Source organism: Aquila chrysaetos, chromosome 6 (assembly GCF_900496995.4).
Source record: "Aquila chrysaetos chrysaetos chromosome 6, bAquChr1.4, whole genome shotgun sequence".
Taxonomy (NCBI): Eukaryota; Metazoa; Chordata; class Aves; order Accipitriformes; family Accipitridae; genus Aquila; species Aquila chrysaetos.
Genome location: NC_044009.1, coordinates 53,802,691 through 53,823,770, shown reverse-complemented (window position 1 = coordinate 53,823,770; position 21,080 = coordinate 53,802,691). Strand labels below are relative to the sequence as shown.

At 37.5% G+C, this 21,080-nt stretch overlaps 1 protein-coding gene across 5 annotated transcripts in view; it reads left to right on the top strand.

Annotated features, from left to right (window-relative positions):
• CCDC148 (coiled-coil domain containing 148) overlaps positions 1-21,080 on the top strand; it is a 90,094-nt gene that overhangs the window by 7,541 nt on the left and 61,473 nt on the right. For 4 of the 5 annotated variants that reach the window (XM_030017158.2, XM_030017157.2, XM_030017155.2 and 1 more), the window contains exons 2-3: positions 11,249-11,329; positions 15,777-15,898. In XM_030017158.2, the coding sequence (XP_029873018.1) occupies positions 11,275-11,329; positions 15,777-15,898 (177 nt within the window). In that variant the 5' untranslated portion in view covers positions 11,249-11,274. Of the gene's footprint in view, positions 1-9,114; positions 9,131-11,248; positions 11,330-15,776; positions 15,899-21,080 lie in introns of those variants that run through there. The other variant, XM_030017156.2, reaches the window with a different exon arrangement.

Genomic DNA, 21,080 nt, shown 5'->3' with positions numbered 1-21,080 from the left:
AGTGCATGGGAAGAATGGCACCAAAACTTTTATATGGGAATAAACAGGCAGATATTTTTTCTTACACGATTTGGAATGATCTGTATGGATAATCTGACTTTGTTCTGAAATATATTTTAAATGGTGAAAATACTGTGGGTTTTAATTTCCATACAGGTTCAATTTGAAGTGCTGTGCCTTGCACAGCTCTGGGTGCCACTTGTTAGAGAAAGAATGCATTTTCTTAAGTTACCAAGGTGATGGTTTTATTTATTTTTTACCATGCAGTTAAATGTTCTAGTTTTATACAATCAAGAAGAATTAATTTGATTCGTTTTAGCAGTTAGAAGGCAGGTCAAATTTTGGACCAGGAGCATCATTTTGTTGGTGCTGTTAAGCAAAGAAATCCTAAAGAAGAAAATTACTTCTCTCGGTACTTTTCTGCACTGTTAGGTCTAGTCCTAGTGTTCATGTGAATCAGATCTTTTTTTTGGTTTAAAAAAAGAAAAAAGACTATATCAATTTTATATGGGTGGCTGAAATGCTTGGTTCCAAAACTGGTGGGCCTTAAGAGATAATGAAATTGCAATATTCTGTTCCACTAATATTAATCTCTTTATAGAGTCTCAAGATAGCGCTTTGGCTTTGTTTTTCATTAATAGAAAAAATGAAAAAAAAAAAAAAAAGAGTTAAGGCAAAGCCCAGATAGTTTGTTGTAATGTATGGAACGTTGATTCTGTGGCAGTTTTCTGTTACAGCATCTTTACTTCTGTTGTGCTAAATGAGTAATGTAGATTTAAGTGTTTCATCTGATGGGTTGCGAGAGCAGCAGAGTGGCAAGTTGCTCACTGCACCATTACGAATATCCCACTTTCCACATAGGCTAGCGAATAAGCAGATATATGCTTTATGAGTCAGACAGTTAAAGGTCAATTTAACTATACATTTGTTATTTCTTAAGTAATGGAGAAAATTGTAGGGTGCTATAATGGATAACTCAGGCTCACATCTTCCAGTTAATCTTTAAATGAATATGTTGAAGCATATTGCTTAATTTGTAACTTTTTGCTATACATGGAGGTAATACATAGGAAGCTAGATGGAACATTAATGAAAAAGTATATAATAAAACTCTGCAAATTTCTTGTGTTTGATTCCAAAAGTCTGTAAATGATGCCTCAGGATTTTTGCCTTTAGCTCAGCAAAGCAGGATTTTGTTCAGGATTGCCAAGCCACATGCCAGGAATTGCCCAGAGAAGTTGCGGATGCCCCATCCCTGGAAGTGTTCAAGGCCAGGTTGGATGGGGCTTTGAGCAACCTGGTCTAGTGGAAGATGTCCCTGCCCATGGCAGGGGGGCTGGAACTAGATGATCTTTGAAGGTCCCTTCCAACCCAAACCATTCTATGATAATTAACTACTGAAAACATCAGAGCATTTTCTCATTTCATCCCCTCTTTCAGTTAAACTTTGAAATTGCCAAGTGTGCTGTCTGCAGCTGGCTAACTTTGGAGTGGGAGCATTTGGTTAGTGAAAAATGTATTGTGCTTGTTTTGTTCAAAACAACATAACAAATGCGAGCTGACTCACTTGATTCAAGGTTGAGTGGTGGACACGGGTGACTTCATTTCCTACCCTTTTTATGTCAACTTATGAACTTTTTAAAAATTTGCTTCCTTTCTTTTATGTATTTGTTGCAATTTTTTTTCTATATTAAGTGGGGTTTAAGTTTATTTTATCTTGGATTTGCTACTTAGAGTATTCAAAGACTAGAGGGGGAATAGTAGTTCTCTTGTAGTGTACAGATGTTCAGAAAGCAGATGAGCTATTTCCCGCCACCCCCCACCCACCCCCACCACACTTGCAGTGTGACAGGGTATTCCATGAAGCTGATTGTTTTAAGTGTTACTCAAATTGATCTTCGTACTTTGGATTAAGTTTTACTTAATGAGGAAGTAATGAGATTATCATAGACAAAAAGGACTGTGTCTCCTTTGGGAACGTACAATTTCTGATACTTGACTTTATTTCAAACAGATCCATAATTCTTTCTTTAGGGAATGCAAATTTAAATGATAATCAAACTGTGGGACTTCCCTAGCAACTGTTTTGACACTGAATGATAACAGTATTATAATGTGTATTTTCTTCCTGGGGAAAGGATTGACAGCTGCAAGATTAAAATCATCTGGGTGGGTGCCATTTTCAGATAGGTAGTTCAACTAGAAGAAGAGAATGGATATGATGAAAGGATAAAGCTGGTTATTTGTTTTTTGTTTTTATTCCATGCTGTACAATGGAGTGATTTTCTGCCTCTGTTTCCCTAACAATAGTTAGGATCAGAGGGTTGAAACAACATGTTAATATTCCTCTTCTTTGAATGGAAACATGCAATAGCTGAGCAATTAACATTTCCTTTAAACTTTAAAATCTAGGAAAAAACCTTTCACAAGATATTTAAGAAATCTCCGGATATTCAAAAGAGAGCACGGAAAATAAGGGGCTTCTATGTTTGGGGTTTTTTTCTCAAGTTTGGATGTTTTAGGAAACATCTGTCCTAATATGTAATCAAAGTTCCCATTGATGTTGCATTCAAAGTTTTCAATGAAGTCAGTGGTTCACTTCTGGCTTTTAAGTGTATGCCCACTAGTAATTTACCTGAACTACTGACAGGATTGTAACACCTGCTGTTGCAAAATTAAGCAACCTTCATTCGCACAAAATGTGAGTAGCTGTTAAACTGTCATTGATTATGCTGTTAAATTGTGTTTTGTGTAGAGTTGATATGGCTTCATATTATTGATTTTACATTTAATAATTTGACTGATTTAAAACACGCACAAAAAGTTTTGTTTTAAATAACATGTCCAGATCATTTAACACTGTGCCTCCCCACCCAATAATTTTGCCCTTCCGTTGATTAGCAGCAGTTTAGCTGAGAGGAAAAAATGACACTCATGACCCAAATCTGCGAAGATTTATGTATGCAAGTGACTTGTTGAATTGAGGTAGTGAAATCTAGGCTCCTTTAAAGTTAATGATTAAACTCATTGGGAGTACTCATGTTTGTGCAGTTGGGACCTTAACTGGGCATGAATCATCACCAGTATCAACATGTGACAGGGTGTGATTGACAGACTGTAGGCTTTGCTTTCTCCAGAAATGCTGACTGACACTTGTAGAGTTTAATTTCTATTTAAATGAAAGGGAGTAGGATCTTGCCTTAATATTTGGTACTCCCATATTTAAGAATATACTTAAGTCATATACCTCAGGCACAAGCAAGTGTTTACATTAAGAATGCATTGAATTGTTTAGTTGGATTGGAGGCATAATCTTTTAAGAGATCCTATTTGTTATTACCTAAAAGAATTCTGAATTGTAGTGAAATACTAAATTATCAACAGGAGGAGAAACAGAGGATTGGTAAACCTTGTGTTTTTTACTGTTACTAAAAAGATTTAGTCATGGCTGGTTGTAGACAGCTGATTTAGCATTCTTGGGAACAGTTTTCTATGTACTAAAGGCTTCTGTCTGATGTCATGTTTCATCTTTTGTACTTTTTCTTTCTGAGATGCATCAAGACTTCCAACCTAGAGGCTGTATTGAAGTTTGAACAAAGCCTTGAAGGAGGCTATCTGAATTCAGGCTTAGATGAACTTTTAAAGTATTGAAGAGGTTTTTAGATATATCAGCATTAAAGCAGAAATAAATTTAACTTGCAGTGCTTTCATCATTTTGACTGGTACGTTTTCTAGTTACTGAAGATAAAATACAGGTTTATACAGATCTTGCCCTTTCTGAAACCATCTTAACGTTCATTTTCAGTGTTTTAGTGAAGTCATAATGTTGAATTTGTGCTAACAGAAAAAAATGTCCGTTAAAAGGCTGAGATCAAATGCAGATGTATGATGTCATTGCAGAAGAGAGAAATGGGTAGGATGGAAGGGAATAAGCACTTATTTAGGGCTACAAACACAGTAGCCCTAAAATTACAGAAAATGGCCAGTAAGTTGGGTTTTGCACCATTTCTGTTCTAGCAGATGTACTCTCCTGCTTTCTTTACAAAGGAGATGAAGCTAATGTGAATATGTGAAGTTTTGTTAAAATGCTGACATTATATCAGAAACATGTCAGTAGAAAGAAGAGATATTAACAATTTGCCAAAGCGATAAATAAATAAATAAACCAGATGGGTAGCTGCTAATCTTCCTAGTATCCATAGTTATTTTTCAAAAAGGACAGCATTTCTCGTGTTGGAAGGAGCTTGTCATTTAGAGCTGGCCAGATGGACGCAGATTAGGATGATGGTTCCCAAAATGTGTAGTACAGGAGAATGGCTCTAATGTGGCAGCTGGGCAGGGAACAGTAATAAAAGGTTTTTATAGAGAGAAGTGGGTATGATGGATCCAGTCATCTTAAAGCTTTCAAGTACTCCCAATTTTTCATCAATAAGTTATCTTTGCTCTCATATAGGGTTAGATATCACCATGTAGTATTCTTTTCCCGAGTTTATCAATAGAAGTAATGCCAGGATGGTCAGAAACCAAAAAAAGCAGGCAGGAAGAAGGCTGACTGTCTACAGCAGAGGGATATAATTTCTTTTAAGCTTGTGAGAGATTAGATTGTTAGCTCTTTGTGCAGTTAGTTTTTCTAAAGACAGATGTTTTGTCCAGCCTTTACATTACTCGTAATTTTGAAATGTCTCTTCAGCCTGATTTGTTTCATGTAACCTAATAAAATCTTGACCTTACTAAAGGTTTGGTGTAATAATGAAACTGTCCAGTGGTATCCCCTTTCTCTTTATTTCCAGCTAAAGTTCCTGACCTGTTTTTCTTTGAATTTATTTTTAAGTCCCATGATGTTGTGCTTTGACCATATACAACAGAGATGGAACAGGTACTGTGAGCTGATGGTGAAGGCAGGAGAATAACCAGAAGCCAGCTTGGAAATCACACTGGGAATAAAAAGTACAGGTTTGTCTGTGCAAGACACTGCTCATTCTGTCAAAGTTGGATACGGATTGCTGATACTTATAAAAGATAGTTTGCATCCTCCTATGCAATTGTACAGCATGTAATACTAATTGGCAGAGCTCCCTAATGTGGCTTTTTTTCTTCTTCATTTAGAGCTTTCCTCCAAATCTGCGGAGTTGTCTAGTTCTTAGTTCTCCAGCTAAAATGTGCCTTTGCCCTCCCCCTGCTGCTTATGTCTCCAGGCTTGGACTCCATGGTGGTAGTATCTTCAGTAAAAATGCCATCCTGTTTATCATAGCATGAGTGGAGAGGGAAGCCCTTCTCCATTTGTGAGAAGTTAATCTGATTTTGCTGTTAAGTTACAACCCCTGACCAGTCCTTGTATTCACACGGTGACAAGAGGTAGCTCCATGTCTAGTCAGTGCTCTCAGGTACTTGAAATGCTCTGTTTCAGCCTGTTCTGCTTGTTCTTGAGAACAAATCTGAGCTTAAACTTCATTGCATCTCAGGTATTTGAAGACAGGCTTGCACTCACCCATAGGCTTTGAAGCACCTTGCAGAGTGAATAGGAGGAAGGCCTTAGCTTGTACTGCCTGTTAGCTTGGACTTAAGCTTGCATCCATCAGTGATGTGGGAGCACAGCCATCCTGGCCTGGTGTGCTTCACATATGCCAGCAGTGTTAGGGCAGACAATCGTCCGGGTGTTTTCCTGGAAGGTTGCAATTGTATATGACACAAAGCATTAACAGCTTTATAAGTACCACTTAGGATCAGCAAACAAAGCATGGCATGCCCTAGCTGCTTTGGATCAAAGCCTTGTAGGGCACTGTGGACAAAGTCAGTACCTCCTGATGCTGTTGTCCCAGGGGGCTTCTGGAGTTTTTCTGCTTTACAGTCTGACCGCAGCATCAGGGCAGAGCCAAGAAAGGGAACCCAGATGGATTTTTTTCTTTTTTTTTTTTTTTTTTTTTTTTTTGAGTTATTGGGTAAAGTGTTTTGGATTAAACACTCAAATGACATCTCATTTTGGTTTAGGATGTTTGGATATGAGGTGTATGCACTATTCAAAAACCTTTGAAGTAGATTATCCACTAATAAGTATGGATAAGACAACCGTCCAATATGTAGGAATTCTTGTGGTTCCAGTGCTTAGGAGACCCTTCAGAAATGGCATTGGAAACCCAAGTTTTCCTCCTTCATGCCTCTTTATCCCTAACCACTGGGATACAACGTTTTAGGGAGGAAAAAGTCCTTTTCTCTTTTGTGAATGGTACCCAAATTTCCTTGTGGCTGTATTCTGAAGAGTATTTTAAAAGCTTAAATGCTAAGATGTCAATCTTCTTGAGTCTTTTCTTAATCTTTCTGGTCACAAATATTAAATGGATTGACCAAGTTCCTGGAGAGTGTTCAAGCTGCATTTTATGGATGTTAATAAACTAATTGCTAAAAAAACCCACAGAAACAAACCTATTCCCATTGAAAATACACTATGAGTACTAGAGCAAAAGAAGTGAAGTTACTCTTGTTCTAAGGAGTACTACTTACTGAATAATCATCCTTTAGAAAAGAAGTATGCGAATTGAAGTTATTCTGTTGTAATCTGTGAATGTGAAGAGATTTTTAAGGCAGTGAACTCTTACTGAAACTGATATTTCTACTCTTTAAGTATTTCAGCTTCAAAAACACATAGTATATGGAAAAATCATTAGCTGTAACTCATTACTTCTGTTCAGGCAGCTGCAAACCTTTAAAAATTAATAATTTTCATCATGAAATTTAAAGTCTGGGTTGTAAGCTGTAGTATTCATTTAGTGCAAAATTTCAATTGAAGTTGACAGGGGGCTTGCAGGGTAGAGGTTGAGGAAGCACCCCCAGAATTAACCCACTGCTATCAATCAAACTGGTAGTCTTTGAACCTACAAATAATTCCATCTTTGTAAAAGTGTCATTATGATGTAAATATACCAAGGCTCACCCTAAATTGATTTCATTTCCCCTTTTATTACAGACTTCACAACTAGGAGAAATACTAACAGATCTCAGAATTTAATGAGAGCATTGACATAGTGGGAATTACTCTTTTAATGTTATAAAATGCAAAAATTCTGATGGTCTCTTCAAGAGCAAAAGGATGAAGGCTCTTAAAAGCACCGCCAGATGTATTGAGATGCAAAATCCAGTGGCTCTTGTTAAAAACTAAAACACCCCCTGAAATATTTGCATTACTTTCCATGGACTGGAGTAGAAATGCAAGAGGAAGTAGAAAAAAATTCTGCTACATATGATTTTCCATGGGTTATGCTTATAAGAATGTAAAATGGAAGTAGGTTTTATGCTCTTTGAAATTGCTGAATCACAGCTCTTCCACTTGGCCCGGGGAGACTGAGATCAGCAGGGATTTCCTCAGACTACTGATGCAAACCCTATGCTCGAAGAATACTGGCTGACAGCAGTTTGCTGGAATCAGTAGAAAGTATCTTTACGGTAAGACTGGTATGAATGAATACGGACTGTAAAACTGATGATGGAGGTTTAAATGCCCTTTCTAAGGATTAACCTTGTGAGAAGAGCAGTCAGAGACTCTTTTGAGGTAAATTGTATACTTTGTACCACTGTACTCAAAAATACCACTGACTTACCTCTCTAACTTAAGCGTGGGCAAGTTGGGTGCCAAGAATTGCAAGTGCTAGCAGGCAAAGCAAAGCCAGTTTTCATTGTTGCAAATCTCTCATTTTGACTTAGCAAGGAACTTCGATAGACATCCATGCTCTGTAGTTAGGACCATCCCATGTTGTGTTTTCCTTTGTAGATATATTTTCTTCTTTTAATTTGAGAAATTCTGGCAACTTGGTCGAAGCTGCTGCTGTCACTGGGCTGTTACAAATCTAAAAAGTCAAAATGGTTCCACAAAGCGTGTGCAGACAATCTGCTTCAAGTCTAACGCAGATATATTTATTTCTGTTTGCAGAATCTCAGAATGTGGTAGCCTTGCTGATATCTCTAAGGAAAATCAACATTGCTGTGTAATATTAACCATAGTACACAAAAACCCTCAAGAGAACTTCCTGTTGTTTAAAAATCATGCTGCTGATCTGTAAAGCTTGAGTGGCTCCACTGGAGAGCAGCCATACTTGTTCAGAATCCTTGTGTTGGTTCTTCCCCCTTGTTTTCTTGGCCTGATGTAAATATAGGTTAAATCTGATGGTATAAGAGGAGACTTGGTGCAGTTATTCTTCACTGTTACGTTGGTAAGAGTATCAGTAGGGTTATAGAAATATCAAGCCACAGCTGAATATTCATGTCATCCTGAATGAGACTAGGAATTGTGGTGACTTATGATCTTTCTGAGAAAGATATGTACGAAAGTCTGTTTTAGACTGGTCAATCAAAAGAGCTTTAAAATAAAGAATTTCAATATATTGTGATGTTTTCCCTTTTCTCTAAATTCAGGTATGTGGTTGATTTACTCTTCAAGGGAAGGGTAAAATTCAGCAAAGGAAAAAAAATGCCTGGTTTTGTTTCTTTGTGATTCACATTAAAAGCCTTAAGAAGAAATAATTGAAAAGTAGTACTAAACAAATATTTTGAGTTTTCTTATAGTTTTTTTCTACTTTTTGAGCTTTCATTATTAGTGTTTTCAGTTTTCCTCTTTAACTTTAATGACTATAAATTCAGTGGAAAATTATGTCACATAATTGTGCTGGAGTTTCCAGAAGGTGCTGAATATTATAGAATTCCATGGGAAATCATACGAGTCTGCAGGGTTTCACTCTTTTTTAAGATTCACCCTCTGGCCCCTTTTTTAATTACAGAATTATATGATGTGTCTACTTGCCCCTCCTGCCAACAAAAAGATTTTGGAGACTGGAAATCTAAGGGAATTATGACGTAAGCAATACTAAACTAAACCTAATTTACAGACTTGTAAACAACCTGAATAAAAGAATTTTCTTTAAATGCCTTTTTAAGTTGATCAGCCTGTAGCTTAAAGATTTGTGTGTTGGTGATTGAGCATTTCTTGTTCCAGTTATATTTCCAGTAATTCTGCCAAGAAATAGAGAAAGACAAGCCCAAGCATAGTTGACCTTTCTAAGAAAAAGCAGAAAAATATATTTTGTCTTTAGGGGGAAAAGAAGCAACATTTAAACTATCTGTGCATCTTGAAGAAATAAGTAAGGTAAATCCCATACTTCACTGTGTTATGTAAATCCCTACCTTAAGGCTTTACATATATAATTAACTTGATTTTAAAAAAAAAAATCTATTCCAACTGAAGTGTATATGCATTTAGAAAATTATATGTAGATAAGTTGATGTAAAGATAAAACATTACTGTGACAAATAGGCCAAAGTTGCTTCTGCTATAGGGAATTACCTCAATTGTCAGGATTATTTTGGCAGTGTTATATGGCTACAAGTTGAAACCAAATAATTGCTTTAAGCCGAGAAGAATGGAATCAACAGTGTGAATGTGCTAACCTTTTTCTTCCTTTCTTTTTCCCTTGACTTTTGAGGAGTGTGTAGACTTTGGGATAGAACTGTTAGATTGTAAATTACACATTAATCTTTCAAAAGGGGAATGAACTCCCTCGTGTATTGTCATATTTTCTTACTCTCGTGTATCTTTAATTTCAGTCTTTGTGATCAGGTGATGACATTCAATGTAGCTTCTGACCAATTGATATTGTCAATTACTTTCAGAACCAATTTGAAAAGGTCCCTTTATGGTTAATGAATGGTCACTCTTGGGTGAAGACAGATGACATTTAGACTTTGATATTTTTGGTTTAGTGCAAGGGACAGTTTCATAGCATTGTTAAGTAACACTGAAGAACATGCATGAAGAAGCATTGAGAAATGTTACATTTTATCAATGACTATTCACTGTTTTCTACTTGGTTTGATCATGGAATATTCACTGTTTAAAGCCTGGTGGTCATGAATTTTCTTGTAATTTGCATAGTTAACATGTACAGAATTAATATCAGACTGACTTTGAGGCACAGGAACAGTAGTGTGTGTGTATGTATGTGTACTGTCGTGGGTGTAATTTCAACTGTGCTTACTATTTGTTTGCAGTAATAGTGGAAGCTCATTCGTGAAACTGTTGTCTGTCTAGGTTAGATTTTTACACTTTAGCTGTTTTTGATGATTCTGCAATGCAGAATGTTGTCATGAAGAAACACAGCTCACAGGAAAGTACAATGCTAAGTATCTTTGGTTGCAGTCTCACATTTTTATTTGACTGAAATTAATAGCCCTCTGTCAAAGTAGTTCCGTTTCCATTGCTTCCGCTGCTCTTCCTTCCCTCCTTGCTGCATTGTGCCATCCTTGGAATTTGTATGGATAAACTGGTTCAACTCCCTAGAACAGCAGAGAAATAACTCCACAATACATAAATTAACAGATTTTGCTGGTCTACTGTTTACTGTGTTGCTACTTGCTGTGGGACCAGACAAACATCAAAGGTGTGACAATGTGGATGGAATTTTGTTTGTAGGAAATTGTGGTATGGTAGAGCCAGGTTTGAGGGAGAGGGTTTGTGGGGAGGCTGGTTGAACGTGACCTTCCCCTTCTGGCATTGTTCAGCTATTGATTCAGTTCAACTGAAACACCTTGTTTTAATCTATTGCTTTTCTTTGTATGCAAGACCTGTGATGGTGCCCATGCATGCTTAATTAAGGTGAAAGTAGGGGTTTTTAAGACATCAAAGCTTTTTACTATGTTGTATATCTTATTGTATCTTAAATGTCAAGTTTATTCCAAGATTATGTGAATACTTGATAACATGCTGCCTGTCATAGTTGCTCATCTGGAACTAAGCCACTGTTGCTAGAACAGCTGACTTGGGTTGACAAGTGTTAATACAGACACTCTTAAAGGGGGTGTATAGGGACCTATACATAAACCACAGTCCCTAAATATAAGAAAAGAGTGATCTTTTAAAGCTTAATTTCTAAAAAACAAAGAACACCTCAAAAGCTTATCTTACATTTGGGTCAATAGGATTGTTATATTCTGAAAAGCACAAAGCAAAGAAGAGGTGATCTATGTGACAGCATTACAGATTCTTCAAGGAAATAATATTTTGTTTTCTTTTTCTTAGGTGCTAAATGATATGAGGTACATGAAATCTCTCTTAAAATGAAAGATGAACTTGTGGAATTTCTGTCTAATTAAATTTTTAGTGAGATGTGCCCTCTCTCCTCAGAAAACAATACATATTTTTTGAATATGTTTTTAGATTGCATCCACAATGTTGGTATTCTCAAAACATCTGTTTGTTTCTCAACAGGTATAAAAAATACATAAAAAATAAAAATGAGTGAACGAGACCAAGGAACATTCTTTACAACTCATAGGATTAATGATGTAGGTATGTATGCTATCATGTTCAAATTTAATTGTTTTATCACTATCTGGAATAAAACTACTTATGAAATACTCTGTGCAATTAATAGCTGCATATGGAAGCTGCTGTAGCATTCTGATCATAGAATCACAAAATGGTTTGGGCTGGAAGGGACCTTCAAAGATCATCTAGTTCCAACCCCCCTGCCATGGGCAAGGACATCTTTCACTACACCAGGTTGCTCCAAGCCCCACCCAACCTGGCCTTGAATGCTTCCAGGGATGGTGCATCCACTGCCTCTCTGGGCAACCTGTTCCAGTGCCTCACCACCCTTGTAAAAAAAAAAAAAAAGTCTTTCTTACATCTAATCTAAATCTGCCCTCTTTCAGTTTAAAACCATTGTCCCTTGTCCGGTCACTACAGGCCCTGGTAAAAAGTCTTTCACCATCTTTCTTATAAGCCCCCTTTATATATATAAAGGCTGCAATCAGGTCTCCCTGGAGGATGAGTGAGCCCAATTCTCTCAGCCTTTCTTCACAGGAGAGGCGTTCGAGCCCTGTGACCATTTCCATGGTCTCCTCTAGACCTGCTCTAACAGGTACGTGTCTTTCTTGTACTGGGGACCCCAGAGCTGGATCCAGGTGGGGTCTGACAAAACATGAGTAGAGGGAGAGAATCACCTCCCTCAACCTGCTGGCCATGCTTCTTTTGATGCAGTCCAGCATATGACTGGCTTTCTGGGCTGCAAGTGCATATTGCCAGCTCATGTCCAATTTTTTCGTCCACCAGGATCCCCAAGTCCTTCTTGGCAGGGCTGGTCTCAATCCATTCAAAGCCCAGCCTGTATTGATACTGGCAATTGTCCTGGTGGTTGACTTGAAAAAAATCCTTCCACAGTGAGGCATCATCTGGAGTCATCTTGTCAAACTTTCTGTAGGCATGTGGCAAATGAAAATCCTTAGGGGAGACTTGAAGGAGGATCATGGGATAGCATTGCAGAATTTATCTCAACATTTTGTATGGGACCTTTCTGCAAAACCATTTGTCAGACATATTGCTTCCAGCCACTATGCTTTTAATAGTGAGTGGAAAGAATCTTTCTACTAATACCTAATGGCAAGTTTCACTACTAAAGGAACATTAAAAAGAGGTTGGAAAGCAAAGGCCTATTCCTTATCCCTATAAGCTTTGGAGGTGATGTAAAGTTACTGAGGGTCTGTGTGCTAAAGCTTTACAGTGCTAGGGCAAAAGTTCAAGTATTTTCATTTACCATTATAATTATATCTCAGGCTTTAGCAAATATTTGTTATAGAAAAATGTGAAAATGTATTCTAAAATCTGAAAGTTTAATATTTTATATTTTTATTCATGTGTGTATAAATGTGTATATGTTTGTGGGTGTATACCTACATATAAAAATATATAAAATTTATTTTCTTTTTAAAATATGAGACACATCCAATACATTACCTACTAAATACAAAGTTTGCATCCTATATGCCAAGACCCTGATTTTAGAGTTAATCTCACATGGGTAGACCCTGTTGAATTCAGGAAATTCTTAGATTCAAGTCCTCAGTAGAAGAAGAAACAGATAAAGATTAGTAGCGGAGGTTCTCCCTTCCTAGTTGTTTTCTGCACTGTATTTGTTATTGGTTCCTGTATATCTCATATACACTTCTACATTTTTCATCCTGTTTTTCCATGCTTTTTGTTGTCAACCCTCTTCTTTCATTTTATATCGTGAGAAAGGAAGGGTGCAAAAAAGATTACATGGATTTGTTTTTTGAGCACATCTTATCCTTACTACACTGTATTGAGGAATAAAGCTGGCATAGAGAAAGCAGGGTTTCAGAAGCCAGTGGTGAGAGAGAGCTGTCAAACAGAGACAGCAAACTGTAATTTCATTGAGTCGTTTAAGGAGATCACAATGCTGACAGAGGCCAAAGAAAACTGGTCAGGATATTGCAGTTTTGAGTGCCATACCCAGGTACGGTTCATACCCCTGGATATCTATACCACAATTCAGAACAAGTGGTGTGAGACATCCACGGTAGTGAAATGGTTTAGGAACTCCTTCAGATCCAGAATCTGAAGTTAGAATGGCAAGTCTAAAAGCTGACTGTAGCATGAGGACTTTGTCAATGCATGCATTGACATGTGTGTAGGATACATCTATAACACTTCCAAAACCACTGACACTAGGTGCTTACAGAGGTCTCTGCAGCAGCTGCAACAGGTGCTGCAGGGAGGGTTTTAGATCTTTATCTCTTCTGGAAGATGACAGTGTCCCACCTTTGTTGTAGCACTTACCTGCATCATAGTATGCTATCCTGGAATTAATTGAGGATCTCTGATTCTGCAACATCACACTATCATGCTTTTCAAAGATCACAACATTCACAAGCACCATACCAAGGAGTTGTACTTAATGACTTCTAGCAGTAGTTAATGTCATGTAGTAGTACTAGTGACAGTTACTGTTTCTTTTCTAATGAATATGACAGGATGCATCTGCTAACTTATCTCCCGGGTGCTCCCAAGCATTTGCCTGCAGGAAGCCTGAATTAGAAATGTTATTGAATTGCTCTGAAGCTCCTTCCACGTCCTTCTACTCGTGTGTGGACACTGATGTTACTGGCCCAAATGACTCCTAGCAGACTAGAAGTGATCGTAAGCCTTTGGGAGCAGTAATGAAGGAGTAATAGGCTTAGGAGGAAGAACTGAATGAGTGGCTTTTCAGAGCGTTTGGTGACAGAACTTTCACTTCTCTGAATATGGAATGATGTTCCCTGATCTCTGCTGGACAATGTTGTAAGCAATCTCAGAAAGAAGGAAAAAAAATCTTCACATGAAATCTTGCTGATTTAGGGATGAGAACTTTAAATTTGTATTGATGGGAATAAAAGCCCACAGATGAACAAAGCTACCTAAAGGCCTAAAACCTGAGAGAAAGGACATTATTCATATTCAGCTCATAGGAGGGATAAAATGGAAGAAATTAGTGGATCAAACTACTGAACATTTTTTGTGTAAGATATAGAGAATAAAAAAGTAGTCATAATACAAAATCAAATCCATAACCTGGTTACCATAACACTGATTTGGTGGAATAGTTTGCATGTTGAGAAAATTAGTGGTGAAGAAAGCAGGATTGACAAGCAAGAGGAAAGGAGGAAGCCTTCCTCTATGTGGGTGGTGTATCCTCTCAAGTTCAGGGAGTGGAAACTGTAGATGATGACTGGGGGGGAAGAAAGATGCAGTTCTGTTTTGATGGGAGTCTGGCACAGGCCAATAAACCAGGAAAATCTGTCTATTAGCATTAGGCACCTATGTATCTGAGGTTACCTTGAGTGTGCTGCTTTCTTTTTCTGTTGACGAATCTTGTTCAGACAGGATTTGCAGCCTTGGTTTTCTGGATTTGTTCTGATATGGCTGCTGGTCTGCTCAATCCTTAGCTCACCCCATTTTAAGTGTATACATAATATGCTTTGGATTAAAGTGACCATGAAACAGTGGAAGTTATCATTCTTAGAAAGTTGGTGAGGGGGAAGAGAAATAAAGGTAGTGGATTTTAGGAACGTGAACATAAGCTCAAAGGAGGACTTCATGGTAAACTTGAGGTAACTGTTGTTTGGGGAATATGGCAATCCCTCAGTGAAACTTCTTAAAGGGATCATTGTAAGTTATCTTCACTGTGTGGTGGAACACCAGCTTGGTTAAATCTTTATTGACTTCAAATGCTTTTTCAGCAAAACTACTTCCTCTGGGTTTTTTTGGACAACAGTCTTTCAATACTGTCACAGTCTTTCAAATACTGATGATAGGACTGCAGAAAGTGGACATTGTAATCCATACTGCATGCAGCAGAAACCAAGTACCATGTTTTCCTTGCAGTTTAGTACCTTTCTGTTTTTTAAGGAAGTACGTTGTTTTCCCAGGGGCCTACGGAAGTTTAATAGAGGAAATTATGCTGTTATGATAGCTGGAGAATCAATGGGAAATGTAGCTGCAACTCATTCTATTTACATATAATTAATAGTTTATATACCTTTTAGAAAAAAATTATGCCTATTGCTCAATCCATAGATTACAATAAATATTGAGGTGATTTTCCAATTTGTGAAATAAGAATGCCTATATTGAAACTTACATATTTCTGTATTAAAACTTACTAAAATTCCTGTAAACCCAGTTTAAAGTGAATTATTCTTTCAGTTCACATATAAAAAAACTTTTTAAATGAACTCTTTGTAAACAGACAAATGGTTACTGTTTCTTCTATAATTTCTGCTAGCTTATGTTTGTTTCAAATTCTTATTTACCAACTAAAAATCTCTCTGTTATGGAAACTTTTAATGTTTAAAATATACTGTTTCTAATTTCTATCTATAATGCTTTCATTTTATGACTCACACTTCAAATATTTCTCCAGAATTTGAAATGACTGTGTGTTTCATGTGATAACTAGAAAATCTGGTGGTTCCTATGAGAAATGGTCTTTGCAGCCAGAAGTACAAACCTGTTGACTACAAACATCTATATAAACTTGCTGCAGTAGAAAAAATGGCATCTGCAAAAATTCAGTTAAAGGTATGATTTTTATATTATTTGTAATGTGAATGATTTTAAAATTCAATGATCATATTTCTTTTCACTGTCCCAAGGAATCTGAGAATGAATAGGGATAACAAATCACTGCAACAGTGTTCAGCAAAAGGGGTCACAAGATGAGAGTTTATTACAGTTAGTGTTACTGTGATTTGGAAAGGTTAATGTCAATGTGTGGAATTTCTTTGAATCAGAGATGCAAAATATGTGTGGATTCTGCTTCCCAAAAAGACAGGGAAAGTTTGTATTTGAGTGCTTTGAGGAAACTCAGCCAGACTCATTACATAAACTACTGAAAATACTGGAGGTAATGAAGAATTTATGGGAATAAATGGGAAGGGGGGTTGATCCTGAAAGAGAAGGGGGGGGGGGGGGAGAACGGACACCAAAACAGGAAAAAAAACCCAAACCAAAAAGACATGAAGTGAGGATTTCTAAAAGGCAAGCTGAGGTAGATCTTGAAAAGAAAATTAAAAGGGTTTTATAGCCATAAAATGTAAATATAGAGCTAGACAGTTAGAAGGATATGTATAGCTGCAATGTGGCCCAAATGGTAAATAAGAAGGTAAGTCTATTTAATACTAGTAAAGTTTAATGAAGACTTTACTTCTACTTCTATTAAGAATGATGATTTATAATGTGTGGACAAAGCAGGGTCACTAGCAGAACTGCAAAAGAAGAAAAATTTGGGGCTGTCAAACTGGAAAAGAGACTAAGTATCAGATTTTCTCCATCCACTAATGCAATTTCACATTGTAAGTCTGGTCTTAGAGACATTTAATAAATCCATGCAACAGTGGGTGGTACCATATGAGTTGAAAATAGCAAAGCAATTTAGTATATTAAGAAAGGAAATACAGTTTTGGAAGCACGTTTGGCAATGATACACCCAAAGTCTTCAGTGGTGTGCAAGTTAGAGTACCAGGTGAAGAGAAGAATTTGTAAACCCAAGAAAGAAAATGGGAAGTGGGGACCAGTCTCTAAATATGGGGGAGGACAGGGTGAACACTGGTAGCTCTCCAGACAGCCTCATTTCATCCTTTACATTAGGCATATGTCAGATGTTATGACAGAGTTTTACCTTTGTTGAAGAAGGACTAAATATTAGAGAAAATACAAAAAGAGGACTAGAAAGATTAAGATATAGCTCAGACATAGCTAACTCTAGAATACTGCATATGACCTTCGTCATTATAGTACAACCCCCTCCCCCCCAAATAATAAAGGAAAAAACCCTCATGAGAAGACCTAATGGAGTTAAAAATTGTCAATTATTTTGAGTAATGGTATTATACTTATGTTAATACAAGGTAAGTGAAATTTGACCACTTGATACTAGAACTAACTGCAGATAAACCACTCATGTATGAATCTTTTCCAATTTGCTTAGCTTTAAACTACCTTTAGGCAAGCAAATGCAAGGGTGCAGATTGGCTTTTTTTCTTTTCTTCTGCCAAAAACCTAAGCAGGACTTCGGAGCGTCATCATATTCTCTTTCTTATTCCTGTCCTTCAAAAATTTTCCCATCTTTATTTTAACATAATACTAAATCAATAATATATATCACTGCTTTGAAAAGAGACTTTGTAAAAATTACATTCTATTCTTACAAAGCTTTATTGGTTTTACACTTGCAGGAATTAAAATGTACTTTTTCTACAACGTCAAGGAAGATTTTACTTTAAACACACAGGATGCTAGCCTGCTGATCAAGGTGTTTCTTCTTTGGGTCACATTCCAAAGCAGAACTGTTGTATGAAACCTACTTTATGTCATGTCAACTCTCAGGTGTTTTATTTATCTGGAATGTAGTTTACCTTTGCTGTTGATGTAGCCAGCAGATTTGGATTTAGCCTGGTTTATTAGCTTAGCTTCAGTCCTGCACAAACACAGCTCTTCTGCCTTTGGAGGTACATCTGTTTGAGAAACAGTTTAGCTTTCATGTGATGTGATGACTAAACTCTTAGGTCCTCTTGAACTTCAGTGTGGAGCTGTTAAGGAGCCTTTGAGACACGCTTCTGGAACTGGGATGATTTCAGCACTTGTGGACCTGAGCTAGCTGCTGATACTTGGTTCCATTTACAGGTTCCAGTAAGATTGACCAGCTGCTGTGTGACACCATGCAGTTAACAATCAGACTTGGCAATGTGGATTCTGAAACCTACAGTATTGGGGAAATTGTAGAGTGGTTTGATAGCAGCCAGACCTCATTGGGTAGAACGAGTCCGGTTAAATTGAGGTAGCTTTTAAAAGATGATGTGTTTGAGTCTCTTTGTGTCTTGGTCCTCAGTGTGTCCTCTATGAATATGTATCGCCTGGCTTGTCAGTCTCAGTTACATACAACATTGCAGAGCTGATGAATTTTTTTTTTTTTTTTTTTTTTAATTTTGTGCCATTCTGACGGGGTGGTTCTGATTGCTTCCAATATTACCTACAAACCAACAGGGAAAACATGGAATAATTTTGTGAACAAGCTCCTTAAACAGCAAACCCGAATGTGTGAGAAGGCTGTGGCTCATCTTAGCTCTCATCCACCTGTACAGTAAATAGTTTCTTCAGGATTTTGCAGTGGGCAGAAAATAACAAAGAATGGTTTGGGTTGGAAGGGACCTTCAAAGATCATCTAGTTCCAGCCCCCCTGCCATGGGCAGGGACATCTTCCACTAGACCAGGTTGCTCAAAGCCCCATCCAACCTGGCCTTGAACACTTCCAGGGAGGGGGCATCCACAACCTCTCTGGGCAACCAGTGCCAGTGCCTCACCACCCTCACAGTCAAGAACTTCTTCCTTACACCCAATCTAAATCTACCCTCTTTCAGTTCAAAGCCATTACCCCTTGTCCTTTCACTACACGCCCTTGTAAAAAGTCCCTCTTCATCTTTCCTGTAGGTCCCCTTTAGGTACTGGCAGGCTGCTATAGGGTGTTCCTGGAGCCTTCTCTTCTCCAGGCTGAACAACCCCAACTCTGTCAGCCTGTCTTCATAGGAGAGGTGCTCCAGCCCTCTGATCATCTTCATGGCCCTCCTCTGGAAGCAGGTCCGTGTCCTTCTTACGTTGGGGGCCCCAGAGCTGGATGCAGTACTGTAGGTGGGGTCTTACAAGAGCAGAGTAGAGGGGGAGAATCACCTCCCTTGACCTGCTGGTCATGCTTCTTTTGATGCAGCCCAGGATATGGTTGGCTTTCTGGGCTGCAAATGTGCATTGCTGTTGAGTTTCTCAACACATGTGGAGCTTCTTGTCAACCAACACCCCAAAGTCATCCTCCTCAGGGCTGCTCTCACTCCATTCTCCACCCAGCCTGTGTTTGTGCTTGGGAGTGCCCTGACCCATGTGCAGGACCTTGCACTTGGCCTTGTTGAACTTCATATTTTAATCTCAACACGTTTGTCTTGGGAAAAAAAGTTCTTCTAAAGCTATTTATGAGTTTAGGTCTTTTTTATACAGCTTGTCATCATGCTGTGGTTATTGACCCACAACAGAATTTGAAGTGTTGCACTTCTTTAATGGGACAGCCAAGACATGGATGTTCTTTTACACTGGATTGTGCATAAGTGCTTCTATATTACAACTAGTTGGGGTAGGGTTGGACAGTGAAGGTGGTTAGGAATAAACAGGTTTGGGTTTTAGTTGCGGATATCCAGAAACATTCTTTGGATTTGTATTTTTAAGAACTTCCCTTTAAAAAAAATTGTGCTTTCTTTGAAGGAGAGTGTATGTCAAAGATGAAATGCAGATGTCCAAGAAATCTCCAACCTCTCTGGAGCATGTGTTGCTGGCTCTGTATGTTTTCCTTTTCAGTTGTGTGGAAATAGTGTAAAATGTTGATCCAGAAACACTGTGGAGTGGTAACTCCTTGTGACAGTGCAACTGCTTTTAGTATATAACCATTTCACTGATGAGTGTTATATGTTTAAAAAAAAATCAAATTCATGGAAAGAAGTGATTTCTGAAGAAATTGACACTGATACACATTCAGCTGAAATAGTTCCTTTAGGCTGAGAAACAAAATAGAAGAGGAAAAGAATTACCAATTTGAAACACCCCTCCAGCAGGAATGTTATTTGAATGCTTTTCCAGAAAACTGCAAATCCAGCATAAGGATAACACAGTTTTGTATGCTTAACCTGTGCTAACATGGCAATTTATTCTCTCTCCAGTCCTTGGCCATTCCTGTGAACAGTTGCAATTTTGTGGATGGCCTTTGGAGTGAAAGACTATGCTGAAGGGTATAGAAACTACGCAAAATGCAATGACTAAAGTTTTTGCATATAGATGACTAAGGGACCTGATCAGATGATGTCTTTGGCATGTATAAAATATAATTCAGAGTCTTCATTCAGATGGGATTGCAGAGTTCAAAGGGAAATTTGCTGAAGAAATATGGGATTATGATAAAGCTCTAAAAAAAAAAAATTCCTTTAAATTCATGTTTAAAACATATTTAGAAGTTCTTTGAACAGAAGTTATTAAATGAAATATATTGGTTAGCAACATAGTCATGTACTTTTTTTTTTCAGTTCTGATGCTGTTTCTAAAATCTTAGTAAATGGAATATATACAGTACCAACAAGCATAATTCACTAGTTCACACTACTATCCTGAAGGCCTTGCAAAAAAAAAAAAAAAAAAAATGTGGGGGGTTGCTTGTGCAGCTCCTCTCTTTGTATTTAAAATAGAAGAGTGACACTGAATGAGAGAAAAAAAACCCTACTTTCTTTATAGTATTGCTTCCTTTAATGCATGTAAGTATAATATATCAAAAGCTCTGGCAGATATTTCTTCATAGATTGGCAGTACAAAATTCAACTGAATTAATTCAAGCTTTAAACTAATTTTTCATAATCTCTTTTGGTATTTCACCTTTTTAAGTGTTTTCCAACTGAGTAGGTAGTAAAATATATATGCTGAAAGCTCCGAAGAGAATAGAATGTGTTCCCACCTACTACTTTTTTGTTGCTGATTCAGGCTATCCAAATTTTTAAGTGCTGGGTTACTCCTCCATTGAGGTAGAACCAAAAAAGCAAATGGTAAATCAGTTGTTGACTATTTAAGAAAGAAAAATACAGTGCATCCAGAAAAAAGCTAATATTGCAGCAGTTATACATAAATGTCATTGCTGTTGCTATAAAATAATTTCAAGAGCATATTAAACTCTGTGTACAGA